At 41.9% G+C, this 10,602-nt stretch overlaps 1 protein-coding gene across 2 annotated transcripts; it reads right to left on the bottom strand.

The window, feature by feature from the left end:
- Nucleotides 1-685: 685 nt before the first annotated feature.
- LOC119415834 (L-lactate dehydrogenase C chain) lies at nt 686-10,602 on the bottom strand. 2 transcript variants are annotated; one of them, XM_037683007.1, is made up of 8 exons: nt 10,499-10,602; nt 8,853-8,989; nt 7,988-8,105; nt 5,807-5,980; nt 5,548-5,721; nt 5,313-5,430; nt 2,073-2,196; nt 686-1,133 (listed from the first exon to the last, which is right to left on the bottom strand). In XM_037683007.1, the coding sequence occupies exons 1-8, from the start codon at nt 10,599-10,601 to the stop codon at nt 966-968; spliced, it is 1,116 nt and encodes a 371-aa protein (XP_037538935.1). In that variant the 5' UTR covers nt 10,602; the 3' UTR covers nt 686-965. The 2 variants fall into 2 exon arrangements, with proteins under 2 accessions (XP_037538935.1, XP_037538936.1); XM_037683008.1 differs by lacking the exon at nt 10,499-10,602 and adding an exon at nt 9,233-9,315.

Genomic DNA, 10,602 nt, shown 5'->3' on the forward strand with positions numbered 1-10,602 from the left:
ATATATATATACATACATATATATATATTTGTGTGTGTGTGTGTGTATGTATACTCTATTAGAATAACTTGTTTTTTTCTATTCAAGATGGCTACCACAGCTAATCAGCATTAGCCTTCACAAATATTGTTGTCTGAGTCAGTGTTCTGATCACTGAGATCAACTCTGGTGTGTTTGTAGCTCACACGCTGATCATGACGTCCGGCACTCTTACATGAATATGTAAAATGTTATCTATTTTCAAGGTTGAACCAAAATGGCCCCACCTGTCATCTTCATATTGTTGGGGCCGAGATGGTGTAGAGGCAGGGCAGCCGGCTTGGGACCCAAAAGTCCCAGGTTCGATCCCCAGTCAGTCACTGCACATCACGTGGCGTCTCTGGGCAGCACGCCTCATCCCCAAAATGCCCCCAGGCGCTTTCAATAGCTGCCCACTGCACCACCTGGTGGTGGATGGGTTAAATGCAGAGACTAATTTCGCCATTGTATGGAAACATACAGTGCTGACATTGTGATGACATTATTATTATCTTAGTCTAAAACTCTGGCATGAAAGATGAATTGTAATATGCATTCCTTTAAGTCCTTTAATTTTTAAATGTAATAGCTGAAGTGCTGTATTTGCAGTACTGCAAATAAAGCACATTTACTATTTATTGAACCCATCTGAATGACTGAAACTGGACACCAGGAAACACGTTTTATTCACATCACAGCAACAACAAGTAACACGCGGCTCCACGCTCTGACACAACTGAAAACAAGCGAGTCTCTGACTCGTCTCGTTCAGTTGGCTTCCTCTTCAAGTGTAGAAACTGTCGCCTACAGGCTCATCTGACAGGGACAACCTCCCTTTGCTTTGAGTCTACCCAGGCAGTGGGTGAAGAGCAGAAGGTGGAGCTGTGTGGTGTTTGTGACAGTGCTGCAGATGACTAGCTATAATTATTATTGCCCTCATGGTTGGGTTAGACGTCCCTCAGGTCCTTCTGGATGTCCCACAGAGTGTTGGCGCTGGCCTGCAGCTGGTACACCTCGTCATCTGTCAGGGTCATGTTGACCACGCTGGCCACGCCTCCACCGTTCAACACGCAGGGGAGACTCAGGTACACCTCATCACTGATCCCGTACATGCCCTGTGGACGGAGAAGCAGACCGTCTGGGATGGACGCACTCACTAAAGTTCATTTGTACAGAGAGATTTTGAATAGAAAGCTTAATGGGATCATCTCTGGATTAATGTTTCTTTGTTGATCAACAACTTATCAAACTTATGTTTAGTAATTTTCTTTACCTTTCATCTTATTAAAGTGAGGGAGAGATGGTTTTAGTGTGAAAGGTGCTTTAGAAATTTATATTTAAAAAATAATCTGATGTATTTTTTTCTTAGCACCAGATATTTAATTTAAACAAAAATACACATTGTGATAAAACTATAACAGTGGGGGGGGGGGGTGCAGAGGCTAGAGAAGATGGGCCTGTGATCAGAAGGTTGCCGGTTCGACTCCCTGGACCGACAACATCAAAATGTGGGTGGACCTGCTTCCACCCTAGTTTGCCCCACTCTGAGCCCTTGAGCAAGGCCCTCAACCTCCACCATCTGCCCCCAAACAGTCCTTGTGACTCAGTGAGACTACCTGGATAAATAAAGGTTAAATAAGTAAATAAATAAACAAATAAATAATATCATCCACCACCATTAAAGGCAGGTAGTCATAAAATTATCTTTGTGTGTGCCTGTTGGTCTGTTAGCAAAATATTTCATGGAACTCTCATAAAGTAATCAGGATATACCTCTACACCAGACTAACCTTTGGAGTCAGCCCAGTTCAAGCTGGTCAGTTTTTGCAAACACACAAGTGGTTCTAACGGAGTCACTTTTACATATATAAATTTGGTGTGGTAGTGGCTGAGAGTCATCCCCAACATACACTTGAGTGCAAACTGATGAGCTCTTTATTTAAAACTCTGCCACACAAGGTGGAGGTTGATATTCATTCCTCAAAGTATGTTGGTTTCATTCAGTAATGTTTTGATTTATGAGAAACCTGATGTGCAGATTGAACAAATCTTACCTTCACCATGGTGGACACCGGATGAACTCTGTTCATGTTCCTCATGAGACTCTCCGTCAAGTCGGCCACGCTCAGACCGATGGCCCAGTTGGTGTAACCCTTCAGCTTGATCACCTCATAGGCACTAAAAACACAACGCACAGATATCAAACGATCATGCCTAACTGGGAACTTTTCTTTCATTTATCATTTTGTACATATCTAAGGAGAAGTCTGAACTATTCATGCCGTACCACTAGGTGGTGAGAATGCCCACATTAGCCATGATTTAATAAATACAGAGAAAGAACATGCTTAGATTAGCTAAAGATATTTACAAAACAATTTTATCAATCAACCTTTATTTATACAGGTAAATCCCATTGAGCCTCGAGGACTCATTTACAAGAGAGACCTGATTTCAACAAAGAAAGATGACAACAATGGACAACAGCGACAACAATAAACAGTTATAAAAAAAGCATACTACAGTTTTTTTTTTTTTTTTTTTTTAACAAATAGGATGGCTAAAAGGAAAAGGTAACAAAACAAAAAACAGCTAGATTCCAAGACAAATGTAGAAAACTAAAAACAGGAACATGTCAGCATTGGACCCTGCCAGGTGTCCAACAGATTCTTAAAGACACTTAGAGAGGTCAAGGTCGAGAGCTTCAAATCTTTTTGTAAGATATTCCAGGAAACAGGAGCGGAATAGGAGAAGGCCCTTTTATCTAGTTCAGTCCTCACTGAGGGAACACTGCAGGTAATAATGTCTTGAGAGCGCACGCTGTAGCTGCACTCACGCAGAGACATGTAGGAGGAGATGTATGAAGGCAGCAGACCAAGAAGTGATTTAAAGATGAAAATGTACCAGTGAGAGAGTCTGCGTGAAGTTAATGATGTCCAGTTAACCAGTGAATACAGGGTGCAGTGGTGGGTACGATAATCACAGCCAGTTATGAATCTTAGTGCACCATGATAGACAGCATCCAACATCTGCAGCATCCAACATCTGCAGGGAGCTTGTAGGAGCGTTCATGTAAATAATGTCACCGTAATCAATGGAAGGAAGGAAAGTCACAGATACAAGGCGTTTTCTAGCATTCAGGGTTAGACAGGATCTGTTTCTGAAAAAGAAACCCAGTTTAACTTTCAGTTTCTTTACCAAGTTTTCCACATGGAGCTTAAAAGAGAGATGTGAGTCGACCAAGATACCCAAATATTTATAGGAATCAACAAACTCAATGGGGACACCATTTGAGGATAAAATCGGAGGAAGAACTGCTGGGACCAACTTCCTATTTGAAAAAAGCATCCCTTGGGTTTTGTCGGCATTTAGGACAAGTTTGAGGTGGAACAAATCAGTCTGGATGATGTTGAATGCAGATTTCAAAAGCTGGAAAGCCTTAGCAACAGTTTTAGCTCGACAATAAACAACTGTGTCGTCAACATAGAAATGTATGGATGCATTAGGGATGTTTTTACCTACATTATTTATGTAGATTGTAAAGAGGGTAGGTCCTAAGACTGAGCCTTGTGGTACACCATTGTTGACTGTTAAATAACTGGAGGAAGTACCATTATGTTGAACACATTGCCTCCGGTCTGAAAGATAGTTAGAGAACCAACCAATGGTATGATCTGAGAAACCAGTTTCTGAGAGTTTATGACACAATATGTTATGATCCACAGTGTCAAAAGCTTTAGACAGGTCTAAGAAAAGTGCATTTTTAGCATTTTTCAAAATATTATTTACAATATCTCCTCAGTTTTTAATTATTTCAGGACACAATCAACAGTTTGAAGGATTAGGATGGAAGAAAACTGATGCAGAAAAAGAACTACTGTAATTTCCGATCAATAAGCCGCAACTTTTTTCACACACTTTGAACCCCACAGCTTATACAATGCTGCGGTTAATTTATGGATTTTTTTTATTTTTTTTTTGACGAGCTAACAAGCTTCCTGCTGCCAAAAACATTTAGCTTGATCACACCTGGGTGCTCACACAGCTGCCCAGTACAAGTCTCTCTTGGCGGGTGGGTCCTCGTGACTCAATGAGACTACCTGTTTAAATAAAGGTTACAAAAAAATCTGACCAATGAAAGGTGAAAAAAGTGTTCAGTGACTTTTCTTGTTAGGCTACTGTTTTTTTTTTTTTTTTTTTAAACCAGCGTAAAGGTGTTGTTCAGAAAAAAAAAACATTTTCTGTACGTATTTTTGCATGTTACTGGTACAGATTTAAGTAAACGTAAAAAAATATATATTTCTGTGTAAATATCTCATGTTACAACGTGAACACCTGTGGCTTATACACAAGCGTGGCTTATATATGTATAAAATAGTATATTATTTTATTTAGTTTACGCAGCTTATATTCAGGTGTGCTCTACAGTCTGGAAATTACTGTAATTAAAAACATTAGAATCAGCTATGGGACAAATTTGGGGAAACACAAAGTTTTGAAGCATTTATTTGACAAAGTTTAGTATGAAACTGTATTCTAATAGGCCACATCATATAGTTACACTTTGAACGTTTTTTTTCCTTGATTTTTGTTCGTCCTGAGCCTGGTTCTGCTGGAAGTTCCTTTCTGTTAAAAGGGAGTTTTTCCTTTCCACTGTCTCCTTTGTGCTTGCTCAAGATGGGAGACTGTGACAAAGTGAAGATTCATTGAGTCTGCTGGTTTCCTGAGAAAGATAACTTTTATGAATTGGCTTTTTTATATATATGAGTGAGCACGGTGGCGCAACTGGTAGAGCTGCTGCCTCTCAGCGAGCAGGTCCTTGGTTCAAACCCCAGTCCAGGGGCCTTTCTGGGTGGAGTTTGCATGTTCTCTCCGTGCATGCATGGGTTTTCTCCGGGTGCTCCAGTTTCCTCCCACAGACCAAAAACATGCATGTTAGGCTGATTGGTAACTCTAAATTGTCTCTATAGGTGTGAGTGAGAGAGTGAATGTTTGTTTGTCTCGTTTGTCTCTATGTGTCCCTGTGATGGACTTGCGACCCGTCCAGGGTGTACCCCGCCCCTCGCACAGTGATTGCTGGACATGGGCACCAGCGACCCCCGTGACCCAAAATGGAACAAACGGGTAAAGAAAATGGATGGATGGATGGATGGATGGATGGATGGATATATATGAGTGTTTCTGTTCAGTGCCCTGAGACAACTTCTGTTGTGACTTGATGCTATAGACTGTAAATAAACTGAACTGAACAACTGAAGAAACAAAACAAGCTCCTTGAATGACCTCCAGCCCACCTGTCCACCACCATCTTGTGAGTCTCTTTCCAGTTCTCTTCATCGAACTCGGTACCAATGTTTGGGTTTAACGTCTGCAGGTTGACTCCAGCCACGTTGGTTCCACTCCACACTGGCACTAACACACACAATGTGATTGTCACCCTTAATACAAATACAGTACGGCTCACACAGTCACAGCACTACTATCATCTGTTGGTATCTAATCTGGTAGTTTCTTTGTGCAGATCCTCACCACTGGTGTCTCCATGTTCTCCCAGGATCCACCCATTGAAGCTGCTGGAGTGGATTCCCAGTTTTTCTGCCATGAGAAATCGGAAGCGTGCAGAGTCCAAGTTGGTGCCACTGCCAATGACACGGTGTTTAGGGAGGCCGCTCAGTTTCCAGGTGACATAGGTCAGAACGTCGACTGTTAGGAGAAATATTAGCAGCATTAAAGATGAATAACGTGAGAAAAATAAATAACAACATAGAAAATGAGAGATAAACAGAACCTGGGTTAGAAACGACAATGATGATGCAGTCAGGGCTGTATCGGACAATCTGGGGGATGATGTGCTTGAATATGTTGACGTTTCTCTGGACCAGGTTGAGCCTGCTCTCTCCCTCCTGCTGACGGACTCCGGCCGTCACAATAACGATGCGGGAATTAGCTGTGACCGAGTAATCTGAGAAGAACGACAGAAGGCAGCATGTTGCCATGTCATTTGTTCACACATTCAGGGTAAATTTAAGGTCCATCCATCCATCCATCCATCCATCCATCCATCATCTTCTGCTTGTACTGGTCAGGTCTGGGGGCAGCAGCTTGAGCATGGAGGTCCAGACATCTCTTTCCACAGCCACCTCTTCCAACTTGTCTGGGAGAACCAAGGTGCTCCCAGGCCAACTGAGACATGTAGTCTCTCCAGTGTGTCCTGGGTCTTCCCTAGGGTCTCCTCCCAGTCAGCCATGTCCAAAGCACCTCCCTAGGGAGGTGCCCAGGGAGTATCCTTACCAGATGAACCACCTCAACTGACTCCATTAAATGTGGAGGAGCAGTGGTTTTACTCCGAGTCTCTCCTGATAACTGAACTTCTCACCCTATCTTTAAGGGAGAGTCCAGCTACCCTGCAGAGGAAACTCATTTCAACCACCTGTATCCACAATCTCATTCTTCAGCTGTGGCTGAGTGGTTAGAGCAGTCGTCCTCCAATGCAAGTATTGGGGGTTCAAATCCACCAGCAGTCACATGCTGAAGTGTCCCTGGGCAAGACACTGAACCCCTCGTTGCCTCAGATGTGTGTCCCATCGGTGTATGAATGTGATAAAGCTCTGATTAGTCTCTTTAGAATGATTTGTTCAATTAGCTTTGTAGAGATCTAGTAGAGTGCTGTATGAATGGGTAAATGAGGACACAGATTGTGTTGGAAAGAGCTCTGAGTATCTCGGTAAGATAGAAAGGCGCTAAATAAGTACAGTCCATTTACCATTCTTTCAGTCACCAGAGCTCAAAACTATAGATGAGGGTAGGAACGTAGACTGACCAGTAAACAGAGGGCTTTGCCTTACAGCTCAGCTCTCTCTTCACCACAATGGACCGGCACAGAGTCTGCAATACTGCAGATACTGCACCAATATGTCCGTCAATCTCCTGCTCCATTCTTCCCTCACTCGTGAACAAAATCTCAAGATACTTGAACCAATTGAGGCAGAACCTCACCCACGACCTGAAGAGAGCAATCCACCCATGTCCAACTGAGGACCATGGCCTCAGATCTGGAGGTGCAGATTCTCATTCCAGCTGCTTCACACTCAGCTGTGAACTGCTCCAGTGAGAGCTGAAGATCACGGCACAATGACGCCAACAGGACCACATCATCTGCACACCCTGGCTGCACCGAGAAATTCTGTTCTTTAAAGTTATGAACAGAATCGGTGACAACGAGCAGCCTGGTGGAGTCCAACTCCCACCATGAAGGGGTTCCACTTAGTACCGGCAATGTGAACCAAACTCTTGCACTGCTTGTATAGGGACTGAACAGTAAACTTAAGGTCTTTATTAATAAATAGAAGATACTTGTTAGCTTCTAAATATTGGATCTTTCTTCAGAAACTTGTATGAATCAATAAATAATCTGTTAATGACAATGATGGCTTTAAGCCAGTATCACACTGGGTTATCATTTTACAGCCTACATTTGTCAGAGTTCTCCAAAATGTTTGGAAATGTTTAGAGTTCTCGGTTTGTTTGTTGAAGTCTTGTCGCAGTCTTGTTGCTTCAATGTCGAGCTTGTTTAAAAAAAATTAATTGAACATGGCAAGTTTTCTGAAAGTAGAAAAAGTTGTTGAGGATGTTTCCAAACATTTTAGTTTTTGTAATTCTGAAGTGCCAGAGCTGTTTTTTTTTTTTTATCTATTTTGCAGGGAGCTTTCCTTATGACAGAAGACATCCAGGTCTAATAACTGTGCAAAGAATAAATAATAAATATGAACAACCCATTGATACAAACTGTTTATGTTCATTTATAAATTAACTCCAAGAGATTAAATGATATGGGCGGAAGTGGACACAAAAGATGTGCACACATGAGAGCACTTTGTGAAGATGTGGAGTTAACTTGTGCACAGTAAATAGTGACACTCATTAAGTTATAATAGTCAAAAGCTTTTTGGCAGTTCTGCGAGATAGTCACCTTTGTCTGCAACTATTTTAGGTGTTTTGAGGAAAAGGCTGCCGTGCAGCAGGTCCATCATCTCTCCTTTCAGCTTGTCCTCCACCACGTCCACCAGGGCCAGTTCATCAGCCAGCTCCTGCAACACACGCCACCATCGTTAGGAACAAATGACATTCGTCATGTTCTTTTATTTGTTAGAATTTCTATAAAGCAACAAAAGCAGAATACTGTACAAAAGAAGTGTGTTTGTTTTAAAGCGAAACATGTTTGCGGTGCACTCCTGCTCCAACTGCACCACAGCACAAGTTTACAAAATAAGAGCGAGTATGAAGCATTTAATTAATTTTACCTAATAAACTAGCCTTGTGCCACTTAACGTTTCAGGAGCCCTTTGCTACCTAAAGACTCCAGCCAGCTTTTCGCCACTTATAACCAAAGTTTCAGTTCTTTCCGTTCTTTTTTTTTTCTTCAAGCTTCCGATAAGTTTCATCTTCTTTTGCTAATTTTAGCAAAGTCCATCATCACTCGGCATTAACACCACATTTTCACACAAGTGCAACTTCCGTAGAATAATTCAATAATCTATGGGCCCTATTGAAAGAGTTGTTGTGACGACTGTGCTGAAAGTTACAGTTTCTGCTATAACTATTTCATTCTAAGTAAATAAGTTTAGTAGAAAATCTATAAATATGCTGTTTGCATGACTGTTTGTCCTTTTTTCCCTCTCTGATGTGAACATTAAGGAGATAAGATCCAGATCAGATGCCAAGAGTTCAGTAATCTGGAGCCAGTCTGGGAGGATCCTGGCTATTACCACATGCTGTGAGGGCAGCCGGCGGGCACGGGTCATTATGTGCACAGGCATGAACATGAAGGCTCTTACCCTGAGCAGAATGCTAAAAGCACAGGCCATGCCAACCTGACCCACACCCACAACAGTCACTTTATTCCTGGGGGGCTCAGGAGGACCGCTGACCAGTGGGGTGATCAACCTGTGCACGATGGAAGCCATTCTCCACGCTGTGAAGTAGAAAAGGAAGAATAAATGACAGAGCGAGACTCAGTGTGGTCAGACATCATGCTGGTCTTTGACAAGACAAAAAAAATGTGATGTGTGTTTGTGATAATAAACATTTTACGCAGAAAGAAAAGCAGCAAACTGTAAAAATAATCCACCGACTGAGCTCCGTCCTTCAGGATCTCTCAGCAGAGTTCACCTTGAAACGACACACAGCCACACACACAAACAGCAGCGATACTTGCTTTGTTGGGCGAAGCTCCTGGCTGTGAGGAACAGATACCAGCATGTGATCAACATGGCAAACTCAATGGAGACCTAAGGCCTGCTCCCCTCTGGGCTACATCCACAACGCCTCCCACAGTCTCGGTGCAGTCCAGAGACAGGAAGGGCAGGAATGAGCTGCAGCAGAGCACATGTGACTCAGGGCCGGGCGCAGGAGCTGCTCAGAGCTCCTCTCCCCTCCTCTCTGAGAGCTCTAATGGGGGACGGAGCTCTGTAATCGGATGTGAGACTGAACTAACTGACTCCTAAAAGGAGATACTGTAATCCTCTAACACTGCTTCCATCTGCTGCACCTGCACTACAGACACCGACTATCCATGTAACTTCGAGAACAGCTGATTCCTGCAGATATTTTCAGAATTTATGTTTGAAACTAATCCAGGTTTTACGTTCTGCACATCTCAGTTGGTAAAACTTTACTGGTTCCTGTTATGCTTTAATCAAGAGATAAGTAATTTATCTGTAAGGAGAGGTAGAAGGCACTGACAACACATTTGTTTACAATGAAATGGAGAAAATATATATTCAGTTTATTAATCTGAAACTGGATTAGCCTTTAGATGTGCTGTGCACTCCAAGTATGTGAACCTGAGCAGGTATTGAGCTGGTTTAACACCAGACCAGCTGGGAGGGACTGCAGTTCTCTCAAGTTTTGTTATACTGGAATCAATCCAAACTAAAATATGTGCAGCAGAGTGATGAGATAGTCACAATACACATTATTTTGTCTTCATATATATATATATATCATATATATATATATATATATATAAACAAATAGGAGATTTAGAACATGTATTTTATGGAGTAAGGTTCAATTTCCAATTTATAGATCAGATAAAATAGTTGCTTAAAAACTATAGTTTTAATATATTTAAATGGAGTATGTACATTTCTTTATGGTTTCCGATACAGAGCACATTTCATTGGTGAATATGGATATTAGCAGCCCAAACTGTCACCATCTCACATTAAACTGTAGACACTTCGAATGTTTGGACCAAAAGTTGACTAAATGTGATATAACTTCTTTTTTTTATTTGCAGATTAATAAGACAAATAGAGCACGAGTAATGAAGAGGAGCAAAACAAAGCTAAACATGTTCTCTTGGTAATGCATTGTCCTGAAAAAGATAATTTGTTGACTCAAATCCCTGCAAAAAAGAAAAAAGATCTAGAAATCTACATTTCCTCTAACTATGTAACATGAAAACATTTCTGCTCACCTGTAGTCGTGAGGCTCCGGTTACTTGAGGTGAAGCTGAATGTGTGTTGGTCAAAGAGAAGCTCCTGCTGCTGTGCTGCTCCTGTTTGTCTTGCTGCTCTCATC

The sequence above is a fragment of the Nematolebias whitei genome, chromosome 10 (assembly GCF_014905685.2).
Source record: "Nematolebias whitei isolate Nwh7 chromosome 10, NemWhi1, whole genome shotgun sequence".
In the NCBI taxonomy this organism is placed as follows: domain Eukaryota; kingdom Metazoa; phylum Chordata; class Actinopteri; order Cyprinodontiformes; family Rivulidae; genus Nematolebias; species Nematolebias whitei.